Source organism: Aulostomus chinensis, chromosome 9, assembly GCF_037954235.1.
Source record: "Aulostomus chinensis isolate RoL2024-O1b breed Wild chromosome 9, RoL_Achi_v1.0, whole genome shotgun sequence".
Classification (NCBI taxonomy): Eukaryota; Metazoa; Chordata; class Actinopteri; order Syngnathiformes; family Aulostomidae; genus Aulostomus; species Aulostomus chinensis.
This window is the reverse complement of record NC_141328.1, coordinates 19,585,399-19,601,602: the sequence shown is the minus strand read 5'-3', so window position 1 is coordinate 19,601,602 and position 16,204 is coordinate 19,585,399. Positions and strand designations below refer to the sequence as shown.

Below are 16,204 nucleotides of genomic sequence, written 5' to 3'. Positions count from 1 at the left end.
CTCCGAATTTGCTACAAATGTCCAGTAGACTTAGGCAAGACCAAAAAAGATTCCGATAGTCACGGGTCAAAGGTCCAGGTCGCGGTCACTATCCATCCCGTTCTTGTTAATGCAGTATCTCAAGAATACCTCAAGGGAAAGGCTTCAAATCTTATACAAATGTCCACTGGAACTCCATGAACTGGAAATATTTTGATGGTCATTGGTCAAGGTTACTGCCACCTCATTTATGGAAAATATCTGTCCAAGAATTGTTAAGGTGTGATATGCCAGGAACACCTCAAGGGAATATCTTCAAATTTGCTACAAACGTCCACATAAAATCAAGAATGAACTGAAAAGATTGCAGTGGTGAAAGGTCGAGGCACCTGAATGCCATATTGCTTGAGGAAATTTCTATAAATTTGCCACAAACATCCAGTGGGAATCAAGAATAGCCTGGAAAGATTTTGGTGGTCAAAGGTCACTGTGAGATTCATAGTTAAAGAAGCGTGCAAACGCCATGCTGTATTTCCTGTATACCGGTGGAGTGACAGCTATCAGGTGAGTAGAAAAACATTTCTGAGGCTGGAAATTAAGAGCATGTCAATCGTTTCAAAGTGAAATGTGTAAAAAATGTCAAATTGTCTCTCAATTTCATTGGTTATATTTTATTTTTTTTAAGTCAAGTACTTTACTTTGAAAGGGATAACAGGAAGACGTATGTTAGGCGAGCGGTGACGGCGGGCTCCAGCTGAGCGCTCAGGGTTGGTCAGTGTTGTCAGCAGGGCAGCATGAGACACTTCGTTGCCCGGGGATGGGAATATTTGAAGGAAAAGTCTGTCTGACAGCTCAGTCGAAGAAAAGGTAAGCACATGGTCTCTGTTTTGACTCAAAACTCGGGCGTCCACATCTATTTATAGAGTTATCCAGGCGTCTCTTATTTCCCTGTGTGAATGTTGCCGTTTGGAGTCTAGACCCTCATGTGAAGGAACAATGACAGTGCAACAGATTGTGAAATAATATCATAACACTTAAGGAACACAAGGTACGTCAGGAGACAATCAAGTGTAGGTGTAAAATACAGTTGATGCTTGCCTGAAGTGAATATTATAGGTTTATCACAACAAATCAGAATAAGGTCATTAACTTGTCACTGTTATGCAAACATTTAAATTATTTTTTTTTCTTTATGGGGTTGTTAGGTATACCTTCGAGGATGAATACAGGTTTAGAGGGAGGGAAGGTGACACCCTCAGCTGCCTTGTTACCGGCTTCCACAGGTGGATATCTTGGTAGCTTCGAAACAGATATTAGAAATAGAGTAGAACTGATCATTCGGAGAGTAGATGGTAATTGGTCTTTGATCAACAGCAGCATGAGAGTAGTGCAAGAAGTTAATCAAATGTTACTTAAATGTTCTTTTTGACAAAAAGTTAATTATTTATTGTTCTGAAAAGAGGTTCCTGAGATGGCACTGAATATTGACGAGAAAAATGTTTTCAAAGAGCATTGTGACATCACTTTGAAGCTGACCTTTGACCTCCTGGATAAACTGGGCTAAAATGACTGAAATATTGTCCCTTCACAAGAAGGGGATGGGCCGGGGGGGGGGGGGGGGGCTCTCTGACTGGGGCTTTCACCAGTGAAAAGGGATGGAAGAGGCGTGACCATCGAGATGCAGTCATATACTGGATTCTGATGGTGATTCCAGTCATTCACATGAGTTTGAGGTTCACGTTCTTCCTGTCATACCGTAACTTGAAGGTTCACCAGAATAGACCAGTACAATTAATGGAGAGAGGTTGTTGGGAAAAAAAAGTCTCAATGGTCACAAAACAAGTGGCGAACATACAACATACACAGTGGGTTATTTCACTCATAGAAACATCGCAGCGACACATCTACACATGGGAGATGTACGGTACTGTTTATATGACTGATTTAAAGTAACAAAGTGGACACAATAGCGCTAAAAATGATACTTTATCAAAGTGATACAGGAGAATCTGATTCCTGAGTTTCATTTCCAAATTCTGCTGGAATAAACCATTAGTTGACCATGATGAATCTATAATGGAGGCGTCTCAGTTACCAATGATAATCATAATGATAAACCAAAAATAATCAGTGTGGGTGGGGAGCTAATCACAAAAAAATAATGTTGGAAAAAGCTATGATAGACCATACTAATGCATGCAAATGTTGCCATTTTTGCATTTGTATGTTGCTCACTCGCGTGCTTGCTAACAGATTGTTGCCATATCAGTTAGCGAGGGGAGCTGTAAGTAGGACCTGCGACGTTGGTCTGTGATGCAGTAGCTATCGAGGATTTTTTTTTCTTTCTTTATTTTTTGGAGATGCAGTAGCTTTGTATGTCTCAACAACTTTGGTGTGTTGCGTTGCAGTTTTTATGGAACAGTGCAAGTTCATTGAACAAAGTAGCTGGATTCGTAGAGGCTAATTTGACTTTAACACTTGATGCTGAGGAGTAAATTAGTGCAAAGTAAATGACGGTATGGATGGAGAATGTTCCCTCACAGGCTGGATGTGCCTGTTGCTTTCCTTGATGAATTGCATTTGTCCAAAGGTTTTCATGGACATTTACATGGCTTCAAATAGCAAATACTAGTAAGTCCTGCAGAGTTGTACCTCTATAACAAGTAAGCTGTTTTTGGGGGGTATTTATTTCTGTTTTCCTAAGCCACTCTTTGGGTCTGGGCTGCTGGTAAATGTCCATAGGGGATGTTAGTTTAGAGACTGCAAGGACTATCAAATGTGTCCTAACTTGCCTGTGCAAAATATGAGCAGCTTTTCCATTAGTTTCCATGTTTGCTTTGTGTGTTGTTCCATCTATAATTGGCTCCATTTGAGTGTCTACAGGGGTACCAGTTTCCCCCTCCACTGACTGTTTCCAAGTTGTAATCCTGACACCCTGTACATTGATCTCACTCCAACTTGACTTTTGAATACCTCTGAATAATTCCTGAACTCTCTCTACAGTCCGACTGGGTATCAATGTGTGTGTGTGTGTGTGTGTGTGTAAAGCTTTCACCTTCCACCGTGTAGCGTGTCTTTGACCAGAGCAGCCAGACAGCTATCCATGTATTAATAGGTGTTTTGGCTGCTACTTTGATCCCCATCCCTCCCCACTCGTTTGCCACCACTGCCCTCTTTCATAACACAAACAAGCCCCTCCCCCTGACCCCCCCCCCCCTTCCAAGCACCTGAAAAAAACCGTGTTCTTATTTTAGACTCAGCGGAGGATAACTGAGGCCCTGTTCAGACCTGGCTTTAACATGCGTTCTCAAGTTACTGCGAGTGATCAGATCCTGCTTCACTTCTCTGTTTTTTTGCAAATGATCCTCAGTCAGCTTTGCTAAGACCACATAAGTTGTTTTGGAGCAGCATGCACCGCTGCTCTAGTGCTCTTTCTGCTGTAAATTGCAGCGGTAGAAGTCCATACTGTTCCTTGGTGCATTGAGCATTCCTAAAATTCCAAAGACACAATCACATATATGCTCCTAAAAGACTGTGGCCCAGACCACCTCTGAATGTGGTCTGAGTCGCCGGATGTGAATTGCAGCTTGTGTGCATTAACGCGTACTTAAAGCTGTCCGTCAGCGACTGAATCAGCCAAAAGGCCACGTTAATGCCAGTCCTGAACAGACCCGACATACTGGAAGTCACTGTTACAGCGGTGCAGAGGTTGTAGTAGCGCTATCATTTTGCATTTTACAAAATTACGATGCTACACTTAAATTCTAATTATGAGATTTTTGTCCATATGATACACAGAGGAATTAAATACAGAACTGTCATCATGATATCAGCCCTCACAAACAACAACGTGTAGGATTCAAAGTATTTAAAGAAACACCGCAACTTTTTAGGAAATTTGCTTATTTGTCATCCTTCCCAGAGCCTGACAAGAACCCTTCTCTGCTCTGTGCACGTATTAAGACTGGCTAACTGCTAGTTAGCTATAGTGCAAGGAATGGTGGTAAATGGGCAGGCTAGCTTAACTCTGTCTTGTTAGCTCAGTTTCCAAAATTTATAGTTGCTCCTTTGTATATTTTGGTTCCAATAGATCAGGTTGAGGATCTTGATTTTTCCAGAAGTAATCCTCCTAATCACAATCTTCTCGTGGTCAACTAAAGTTTGGTTTTGTTGGTCAAGGCCATAGTGGGGCCATCAAGTTTTTTAAGTAAAGTAACTCCAGCTATGTGTCCTTACCAAAAATGACAATATCTTATAATGTCAATTTATTTCATAATGAATTAACTGTTTTTGGGGGGAAAAAACGTGTGTTTGATGACTGTTGAAGGAGTCATGTTAACACCTGCCATTCGCTACCTTTCATTCTGCTAAGCTAACTTGCGGTCAGCTGGTAGTCTGTGTAGCTCTAATGCCAGAGGACAGCAGGATATCTATGTTCTTGTCTGGCTCTGGAAAGGAGAATATTCCTTTAAAATGTAAAAAAAGAAAGAAAGTAACCTTAACTGATGACCAGTTATGAAATGCATCCGGTTTTTATAATGAAGTCATGTGGAAGAGAGACAGAGTACAGAGAGAAAGAAACTGGTTTTATGAGGGGAAACTGGGGGAAGACCTCACTGAGAAAAAGAGAGAGCTGAGAAAAGAATCCATGTCATAGCAGATAGATGTTTTGGTGAATGCAGTGTCAGACTGACCATATCTGAGAACGGTGTCAGGGCGTGCTGGCTTCCGCGCTATGTGACAAGAAGGGGAGACAGCTAAGGTCTACGGGGGTTACCACTATATTGGTGATGGGTATGCTTCTCACCACAGCCTGCAGCCATCAGGAGTCATCTGTCTGGTTGGAAAGCACAAGTGTGGTTGGATGGAGTTAAAGAGATAGGAAGGGGGTCATAGCATGGTTTGACCATCATGTGTGGCCAAGCAGTGCTCCAGTTTCTTCTCTACACTGCCGGTGCTGCTTTTACAGACCTGGGGACAAACCCCCCCCCCCCCCCCAAAAAAAAACGAATAGCAAAGACAATTCAAAAGACACACCATGGCATGTAAAATGGAGTAGCTATTTTTGGTTTCAGCTATGGGAAAATGACCAAGTCCACTCATTCATGGACAGCTCAGTTGATGTAAATCCCAGAGCTGCTGGTGTTCTGGCTCTGAGGAGTGATTTACAGGATCAGACATTGTTAAGAGGGAACACAAACACTCGACTGTAAAAGACAGAAAAAATGTGCAGTCATTCATAGTAGAAAACAGTCCTAAAATACAAGGTGTATAGTCGTATGCCACACATGTATGTCTCCCCCCGAAGTTCTTTGAAAGTGGAGTTTATTTCGTCTCACCCAGCCCCCCCCCCCACACACACACACACATACACACACACTCACACACACACATGGCTGCAGGTTCAAATGCCCTGTTTGACCTGTAACTGAACCTCCTTGTGGTCATTACATAAGAAGATCTTGTGTGTTGAGTGGCGGTTGGCTCTGTGTTTTGTTAGTTTCATACAGACGGGTGACAAATTAAAGGAAAAAAAAAACCTTAAGAAAGAAGCGCTGAAACATACAATGAGTGGTGATACGTCCTTATAGGGCAAAGGAGCTGCTGAGTGCTGTGATGAGCATGAAAATTACGTGACGCTATCAGGGAGACTTTTAGACAGTCACGTTGGCAGCGCTCTGAACCGCTATCATCAAAATCCAAAAGAGAAAATATCATATTGAAGAAAACTGTTGATGCCTCCAGAAGAGCTGCAGTTGTCCATGTCTGGATGTGTTGGAAGCAGATGGACTCGTTTCATGGCTGCTGCAAAGTATTCTAGTTTTTATTTAGTTCAAATCAAAGTGTTTGCCGATAAATGAGCATGGACAAAGTCGACGTGGATTATACCTGACGATGCACTTTCGAGTTTCTAAACGAACGTTTTTTGATCGTTTGGTTGCTCTTATTTTTGGTCCTCATTAGCATCAAGCTAAAAAAAAAAAATATGGCTGCAATTTTTTGGGATTCTCCAGGTACTCCGATGTGTGTGTGTGTGTGTGTGTGTGTGTGTGTGTGTGTGTGTGTGTGTGTGTGTGTGTGTGTGTGTGTGTGTGCTCTCATGCATTTTAACCTCTTTCAGCTCTTGGTTCTTGTTTCACAGTGTGTTTACAGTATGTTGTGGCTCTTATACACAAATATATATTTGTGTAGAGTTGAATTTAAACTGCAGTTGCTTTCAAAGTGAGTTTTTTCCTGAACATCTGTCTTCCAGAATTGACAGCAGACTTTTGGATGTGCTGAAAGGCCCCGTGTGTTGGTGTTTTGGTGTTGGGACCTGAGGTTTAGCGGGACACCTAAATGTAACACATCCATCTAATCTATGTCTTCTTTTGCTGCTTTTATGTGGTGGGGTGTTCAAAAGCAGATTCTTATTTGTGGGAACTTTTGAGGGATATGTGCCTATTTGGTTTGATGATTATGAACCCTATTGGGTATACATACTGTATTACAGCGATTGTAGAGACATACACCATCTTCAGATTTTTTAATTAATTCTGTCATTTATAAAAAAAACAACAACACCAAAACTCTCTGCTCTCCCCTCTGACTATAAAAGCCTTTCCCATGTCCCTTTGTGTACTTGTAACAATGGCTTATTTTTATCCTGTTGAGCTGTTTAGATGTGGCGAGGCGAGTGAAGGGAGGAAGTGGTTGCAGGATGACAGAGGAAGATTATAGCGTCCTCCTCAACCTTCATCCTTCCTCCGTCTTCTCACACAGAAATACATACATGTGTGCACACTCTTGGGGTTTGTGTCATCTCACTGCCGTCCCCCAGATCCCCGGCTGAAATACAAATAAACAGCAGGGATTGAGACACACACATTTTACTGGTCCCTGGATATTGCAGCCATTTGAAATTGGTCATGGGATTTTTAAATGCGGGGAATCCAGCTATCAACTCATTGCGTTATTTTGCGCTGTATTTCTTGTCAATGCTTCTGTCAGTGCCCTCCATGGCAGATGATTTAATGCAGGGGTCACCAACCTTTATGAAGCGGAGAGCTGCTCCTTGGGTACCAATTAATGCGAAGGGCTACCGTTTTGACACACATATAGAGATTGTATACATACAAAATTTGGTTTTTATACATAGATAAATCTAGGACAGGCCTGTTGTCATTTTCAAATTCACACCAATGCAAGTGTGATTAAAAAATAGAAACAAAAAATTAGATGCAGCTCACTGGTGAGTGGCACTCTGGTGAGCTATTTTTAGAACAGGCCCGCGGGCGACTCGTGGTCCTTGCGGGCGACCCGGTGCCCACGGGCACCACATTGGTGACCCCTGATTTAATGAATGCAGCCCCTGGTACAACTCACTAAATGTGTAAGGAGGGTGGCCTCTAGTTAGCATACAGCGATAGCATGCCATGATGTGTGTAATCTGTTGAAAAAGTAATGTGGTTTTCTTCTTCAATCAAATAACTCACTACCAACAGCACTGATGCCCAGTTGTGCTTTGGCAGCTGTACCAGTTGCTTGTCTCCCTCTTGTGAAACATGTTAGCCTCTTGCTATGTGCTTCTAGCTCACTCCAACCTGCACTCTCTTCCTTACACCTGGCCCACTGTGTGCCCCCCAGCAGTCTTGTCTTTCCTTGAAACAAAACTGTTGTTAATAACAATGCCTGAGAGCGTTTTGGTTGTAATTAACAGCGATGTAGCAAAGAAAGAGGTTCCAAGCTAACATCTGGCTACAACCGTCAGCTGGTCAAATGAGTCAGCAGTTATCACAGGTGTTTATTGGCACCACGTCTGACTAGCAGTGATGACCACTAATTTTCTCCCCTTTCTGATTTGATGCTGGGCTCAAACCCTTTTAACACAGATGCAACCTTCCCATCATGGTGAAGTTAAACCAGAATGACCACAACAACACCTTATTGTTACACCGTCTCCAGGCTACATGTAGCACGGATACACTAATGGTGCACGCTAACTAGGGTTGTCCCTTTCTACAACCTATTACTTCAAACAAAACCTTGACACAAAACTTGAAAAATATTTGTAACCAACACTGTTTACCACAGGGCAAAACTAACTACGACATTTTTTTTTTGTTAAAAGATAGATATAACTAGGCTATATAGCACAACCAAGAGGTATACACCTTGTTTTGGCTAAAGAGAACACCATAGTTTCTCTTAATAAACCTTATTTTTTCCTTAGATTAACCCTATAGATTATAGACAAAATTATTTGTTGTGCGTTAAGAATCACAGCAAGTTAATTTTCTTTTGAAAGTAGTCAGTGTTTTCCTCTCAACTGAAAGTGGCTGTCTGAGATTCCTCAGGCCTGGAGGCTTTAAAGGGGATTAGCTCTGAGAATTACATTCGGCTGTTGGGTCAACAACCTACCAAAAACAGTTTACTGGTAATATATTAATCGACGGAGGCATCTCACAGCGGCGCTGACAGTGACAAAGAGTAATGTGACACACTAGGAGGGGAAAACAGAAAGGTCATCTACTGGCAACTGGAAACGAGACAGTTTACACACAATTTTATCAGGCTAAAAAGATATTAAACCAATTCCAACTGAACTTCATGGGTGTCACTGAGTAGATGATAAACATAATCAGCATATATATATATATATATATATATATATATATATATATATATATATATGTATATATATATGTATGTGTGTATATATGTATGTATGTGTGTATATATATATATATATATATATATATGTGTGTGTGTGTGTGTGTGTGTGTGTGTGTGTGTGTGTGTGTGTGTGTGTGCGCGTGTTTTTATGTATGTATTTAAATTTACTACTCATTTCTATTTTTTTGTTTTTTCCAGATGGAAATGTTGCACTTTTTTAATGGGATAAAATTCAACATTTTCTCTTTTTCATTATGATTATACATAAAAACCTGTTAGCGGTTATTACCCCCCTCAGGAATTTACTGGTTGCGTAATAATAATATAAGGGTCATATTGTAAAATTATCCAATCGTTCTAAAAGAAAAGAAGAAGGAAAACCCCAAAGCATAAATGAATATCGGCCATGACTGCAAAACTTTTTGCTGATAATAATCCAGCAGTTTAAATTTAATATATTTTTTAGCATTGTTTTATCTCAGTAAAAGATTCTTCTTCCACTCATGTACAGGCTATGTTTAAAAGCTCACACAGTTGTTTGGATCTATCAGTAAATATAAATAATTACTTTTTTTCTGGTGATACAGCAATTGATTTCAGGCTTCCGAATGTGAATATTTAATTTATTCATATTCTTTGATGGTGCACATATTTGGGATTTATACTGTTTCTCTCACTAAACAAACACTAGACTTTGGATGACACAAATTATTATTTTCTGTCAGTTTAGACTGAGAAATTAATCCAAAAAATGAAGAGGTTCATGTGGAAAACACCTGGAAAATTGAATGGAATTCAGATCTAGTATTCATTTGTTCATGTTAAAAGGACATAATTTCAGTATAGCATTCCATTTTCTCTTTGTTTCTCCTCCTTAAGTACATAAATGCTTTGTTCTCAATGTACATGGACAATTTATATCAAATGGAGTACAATAATGAGGCACTTGCTTTCAATTTCTGCTTTCATGCACAACAACTTTTGGAGCTTTGCTAACACTTACCATCCGTTACTGTTCATTGCACTAAGCTAACTAGCATTATCTGGGGGTCTTATCTCACAAAAGCAACCCCAGAGGAGAGAAAGGTATCCATCTTGTGTGACTCAAGTGGAGGACAACAAATAAGTGTGTAGCCCCCCAAAAATACATGTGTTCCTTTAAGACTGCTTGCAGAGTCTCAAAAGTGTGCCTGGGAATTGAGGTGTATATGAATATAATATAAATTGATATTTATGACTGCTGTTCCTAACTTTGGCAATTTTGTCCTCTAGGTTCAGGGCAAAACTCTGTTTACGTCATGCAACATCTGCAGTCTATTTGACTGAGCGCAGGGGCCAGTAAACATAGATCTGGGATAAGACAACAACAATATTTGAATTTCCCATCTGGTGACCCATGACCCCCATGAGAGCAGTGTGATTGTGGTTGCGAGGATTAAGGAGGGGAGTTGTTTTCTAAAACAGATTTTGTCAAGGGGATCAACATTTAAAAAAAGAAAAAAAAAGCCATACACACTGAAGTATGTTAAGGGCCAATAGATGGAAAATTCAGTCTTCAACTGTCCTGTTTTCTCCTATACTGGTGGTTTCCAGTGCTGGGTCTGCTAGAGCTAGCCTTAATGGTAGCGGTGCTAGCCTAGCCACTGGTGGCGCTAGTGCTATCGGTGGAGGTAGGATGGGAACACAACAGACTGTTGCATGACCTTAAAAATTTTAGCAACTACTGCTCTAGGTGCATGTTCTCCTGCAGTATTTATGGAGAGCTGCGGGTTGAACAACACTGAATAGACAGACAAAGACAGTCAGCTGCTCAACAGGGACGCCATTTGGCACTGGCGAACTTGTTTGTTGTGATATATTTTGTGTTTCCTCTCTCTCATTTCCCGCCACTGTAAATTACTTTTCTGCAGGTCTGTCCACTTTCACATCCACTCGTCTTGTGTTATGGGATATATGACATTCCTTTGATGTTTTCCAAAGGCATTCTGGTAAATGTAGGAGATCATTACGTGATTAAAAGAAGGAGGAAGGTTCTAACAACAACAAAGACAGATACTGTAAATATCCTGGACTGATGAAAGAGTGGAATGTTTGCCAAACCATATTTCATGATTTTGCGCTTTTATCCCTGAACTAGGAAAGCATTCTATATTACTGATATTCTCCCACTTTGTTTTCTGTTGCCACCAGTGGCTCATCTGTCATTCTACATCCTGGTGTCCCCCAGGAAGAGTCAAAGAGAATCCATTCCTTCTTTTATCAGATAAAATATGTCATCGTGCATATTTTATTTCTTAACAAATGCACAGCGTTCAAGCACAAACACAGGGGAACAACTAGAAACACTCTCCTCACTTGTTTTTATCATGAAAAAGAAATCTCTGTAGTCTACTCTGTGAAAGTCATCCAGAATACCACAGATATTCTCTTGTCCTGTGTATGAGTCCAAGGTTTTTGTTTTTTTGTCTGTAAGTAAAATACTCCAGCTTAATTATAGGAATAGATGGAGGAATAAGAAGTGTTTTTTTTTTTTCATTTCTATACATCAATTTCACAGTGATTTTAGGTTCTGTGTGTATTTCTTTAAAACTAAGGTCTGCGATTCACGCATGAAATGGGACACATTCATCAGAAAAAAGCACTTGTCTTGAGCGCTTTGGTTGCCAAGAGACGCTGCCACAGCGCTTCCAGTCCTCATCATGATACTTCAGTGCTTGTTTTCAGCACCTGCTAGAGAGACCGACATGATAGATGTGGGCTGAGGATGTTCGTATAATTAAAGCTGTCACTGGTGTGTGTGTTTATAGAAAGAAAACCAAGTCATTCTTAGTGTGTTCGGAACAACGGACCAGTTCCTGAGAATTCTCTGACAAGTCATTTTTCTCTCCTGTAGTGTTATGAATGCGAGTCCCTTTGGTGTGCTCATGGCTTGGACAAGCTAACCACACATTCCAGTTTGACAATGACTGATCTCAGATGTTCGGTTCATCACGCCAGAGACAGAAATCAGGGCTTAGTTATAGGAATGCACTTGGCTATTGACAGATTACTTGTAGTTCCCTCCTCCTCTGCTGTTGTAAATAATAGGTTTCTTCCCATAAAAGGGGCATTTCTTACCTCTGCCCCCCCCCCCCCCCCCATGGGGGAATACATGATTTACCAGATGCTCTCTATGTAACCTTCCCTGAACCCTTGTTTAATTTTGATATTATAAAAATCATGACTTATTAATCAAGTGAACTTTTAGAGGCAACCATATACAGCATGACAAGAGGCATGGATAAAATGGGAGGGTTGTGGAGCACTTAGCCATCCAGTGGAAGCTGGTTACAGAGGGGTGATGGTGTGAGAGGAGAAATATTGTTTGTCAGTGTCAACAAAACCCATTAAATGAATAAAACTGACAATGGCTCTCTCAGAATTTAGATTTTTCCAATGAAGATATGGAATCCGCCAATACTAGTCAGGATTGAAGAACATTGTTTGGATTGCATTTTTGGGACATGCGAGATGTTCTACATTTGCTAAGAGTAAAAAAGTAATAAAACAAAATAATAGTGGAATATTGATTGCATGTAAATGTAGCTGTGTTGCAAAAAGAAAAAGGAGATGTCCGAATTTTGATACGTAGATGATAGTTGGTACAGAAATGTATTTCTTGCTTTGTCTTTTTGTGGATTCACATAACAACGACATAAAAACGACGGAACATCAAACTATAAAGATCTGTTGCACGAGTGTTTATGTCAAATATATTAAATTTTTTTTCCTGATTATCAAGGTTTTACCATTTTAAAAAGTTGTGTTCCCACATGAAAAGGGGTTGAATTAAATCTCCTCCTCCCTGATTTAAAATGGTTCACTGTTAGTCCATGAGGATACAACTATTTATGAGGTGATTTTTGTGTGTTTGTGTGTGTGTGTGTGTGTGTGTGTGTGTGTGTGTGTGTGTGTGTGTGTGTGCTTGTGAGTTAATACGGCTGAGCTGAACAACAGGAGTGTCTCCTACGATCCTCATGTGCCTTTAATGAAAACCAGATGGGCTGGAATACAAATGAGACTCACACTGACTAGGGAACGCGATAAATGTTGATAGATGCGACTGTAGGAGAGTAGAAACAAGAGGAGAAGGAGAGGAAGGAAGGAAGGAAGGGAAGGAGGAGAAGACATGCAACAATGAGAGGAAAACAAGAATCGCAAGAATTTGGACTCTCCTCTTCATATTCATGACCGCTGCCTCCTGAAAAAGTAACGAGATCAAATGAACTCTGACATGCGGAGGAATTTATTTCTTTTACGACAAATCAAACACACGCATTGGGTATCATTGGTTAAATGTGATTACGCATTATTTTACACTCTTCTGGACTTTTTTTGCCCTTAATTTTGTCTTATAGACATGAAGCAGTGGTGGCTAACTCCTTGCTACCGAGATCTATTGTGAACCTCTTTAAGTTAAAAGATTGTGCAGCCCTAAGACACACACACACACACACACACACACACACACACACACACACACACACACACGAAGAAATGTCGAAAAAAAATCAATGTATGTAAGGGAATTTAATCTATTGACAAATTCAAATATAACCCCAGTTTGAATTTGAATTAAATTTACACTTTGTGCAAGTTATTGTCGGTGCACTTGTTTGCTTTTTAAATCACATGATTTATGATTTAAACGCTCCCAAAGACGTCAGACGCTTATAAAGGAAGTGAGAGTGTGTATTGTTACCAGGAATAAAGCCCCAGCGCTCGGCTGCAGTTCACACAGATTGTACACACTGGGTTTATTGGTGACAATGGCAGTACAGCCTCGCTTGGGAGTTTATAATGTGCAAGTGTGTGTCCTTGAATTTATGAGTCCCATTTAGGAACAACACATTACCAGAGGCAGCTCCATAGCAGATACGCAGGCTTCATTGTTTGGTTTCTATTGAATGGAACTGAAATGTAAATGATGGACATTAATGATTTGTGGATTTGCTTTTAAATGACTTTAAGATGAATGAACGTCTTCAAATTCTTATTCTTTTATTGTGTTGTGCTAAAAAAAAAAAATTAAAAATCACACGAGTATCGTTTTGTCTTGTTCTGTAAAGATTTAAAACCTTTACAGAGGTATAAATGAAGTGTTTCCAATTCAAAGGACATCGCTGGTATGCTACGCCACATGTCATCACCCAGTGTGTAAGAGTGCAGAGAGGACGATGGCGTGAAAAACACACACTTGTATCTGCGTTAATTGTTTTGAATGTGGGAAACACTGTTGTACTCCTAGCTCAGATGTCACTGACCTGATAAAACATATCTGGTGCGGTCAGTGTTAGGGTCTGGTTATGCTTTCCTTCCTAGTCGCCTCAGGCTTCGGCACCTCCTTCCAAGAAGCCGTGCGAAAAATCACAGAATCACTGCGCAAAACCCTGGCTGTACTTATTTTTAAGACATGAATCTGGGCTGTCTTGCAATGTGCACATCGAGGGAGCTGAAGGCAGCAACCTTCAAATGGGATTTATATACCCTTAAAAGTTACCTGGCTAATTAATTGGCTGATGTTGCCCTTGTGTCCGCACCTAGTTGCTGATGACGCCACCGGAGTTTAATTTTCTGTCTGTCTGTCTGCAGGATAACTTCAAAAGTTAGGGAGAGATGCTGACGAACTCTGTTAAGATGGTAGAATTTAGGTTGAAGAACAATCAACGGCGACTGTCTGATGTGATGACATCAGAATCAGAATCATTTTATTGTCGCTGTACAGGGGGGTACAGTGAAAATTGTTAAAAAGAGCGCTCTTCCAGAGCCACCGTGCTCCACAAATTGCAGATACAAAAGAAAAGATACAATAAATAACAATAAACAATGTAAGAACAGTAAAAACAGAAACGATAGAAATGAGTAAGATGTAAATAAAAAAAAAGTGAAAGATGCAAAAAGGAGATTACAAAGTGCTGAGAACAAATTAAGGTGCAGTACAGGATGAGGTAGTTTGATGGTTGTTGATGGGGTGGGGTGGGGATTGGGGGGTCAAGACAGTTGTGTGTGTGTATTTAACTGTGTTTGTGGATGTTGGCAGTCCTGATGGCCCAGGGGAAAAAAATCAGGACATCAGGAACGCGGCACACTGCCGATGCTTTTTACATTTTTAATGCATTGTCGTGAGTCTGAGCTGGCAGCAAATTGGCTGTAGAAGTGTTGTCAACGTAGCGTTAGATGTTTTATTGTCTGGTAGCGTCGCCGGTGGGCTCACACAGGCAACTCTGCTGACAAGTTAATTGATTTCTGTTGGAGTTATGCTTCGAAAAAGTGCTTTTATTCCCTGAATGTGAGCCCGGTAATTTAAATTTCGAAAAAAGTGTCCCGGTCCCAGCTGGACCGTGAGCATTTTTAACTGTGGACTACTGATCTACTAACTGAACTTGAATACTGACTCTACTAATGCAACAAGAACCAGATCAATTCAAGACTAATGAACTGACACCAAGCAGGTGGAAGATTCCAAAAAGGAGGGAAACAGACAGGAAGTGTAAAGCAAATAAAGACAAGACACAAGGGGAAAAGTCATTTCAAAATACAACAGGAATTAACACCAGAGCACCAGACAAAAAAGAAGAGCAATAAAAAACTGCACAAATCACAACACAATGGTTCGAAGGTAGAACGAATTGAAAAGAAAGACAGAACACTATTTCCCAAAACCCTTCAGATTCTCACATTTCTTTTTCTCTATTATAGCATCATCTTTCTTCATCGTATTCTTACTTTTTTTTTTTGGTCAGTCTTGGGATCAAGGATGAGCTTCTTAGCATGAGCTTGATTTTAAAATCCGAATGCAGTAAAAGCAAACATGGTCAGGGGTCTTTTTGCCAAACTGAATTCCCAGAGCGAGATGCAACATCAATTGTGTCCCACCCTGAAAGTAAGCCTGTTCCTTTTTAACTAACGAAGTCACAAATATTGCTCCTGTGCCTCGTTTCCTCCCTCCCTCAAGGAGGGAAGTCTTTAAGAAACACTTTATCGGTTTTTCACACTTCTCTCTCTCTCTCTCTCTCTCTCTCTCTCTCTCTCTCTCTCTCTCTCTCTCTCTCTCTCTCTCTCCTCTCTCTCTCTCCATGCTATTTTCCCTGTCACTATTGTTGGCTCACTATTGGTAAAAGACTCAAGGGAACTCGCTGCCCTTTTGCCCAGGGGTAACAATAAACACACGACTGCCTCTCTGACCCTGAGAAGACAGCAGGGACTAATGACTGTCGGAGCATGAACTTCCTGTCTTGATAGATGAGAAAACACACATAAGCATATATGAACACAATGCGTGCTCACACACACACACACACACACACACACACACACACACACATTTCTCAATTTAGGGAAATCTCTAGTTATCACACAAGTGGCAACAGCTTAATTTAAAATGACCCTGCACCTTAATTAGTGCTGCACGGTAAAATCTATTCCAGAATATGTATTGCAATTTTTTTTTCACAGTACTTCACTTCATTTTGACTGTATGCTAATGGAATAAATAATGGCTTCTCTTACCAATTGTTCTCTCTGCCCCTGT

At 40.5% G+C, this 16,204-nt stretch overlaps 1 protein-coding gene across 1 annotated transcript in view; it reads left to right on the top strand.

Moving 5' to 3' along the window:
* Positions 1-732: 732 nt before the first annotated feature.
* calcrl2 (calcitonin receptor-like 2) overlaps positions 733-16,204 on the top strand; it is a 28,054-nt gene continuing 12,582 nt past the window's right edge. Inside the window, exon 1 of the mRNA XM_086214093.1 lies at positions 733-846. Within this exon, the coding sequence (XP_086070219.1) occupies positions 797-846 (50 nt within the window). The 5' untranslated portion in view covers positions 733-796. The remainder of the gene's footprint in view (positions 847-16,204) is intronic.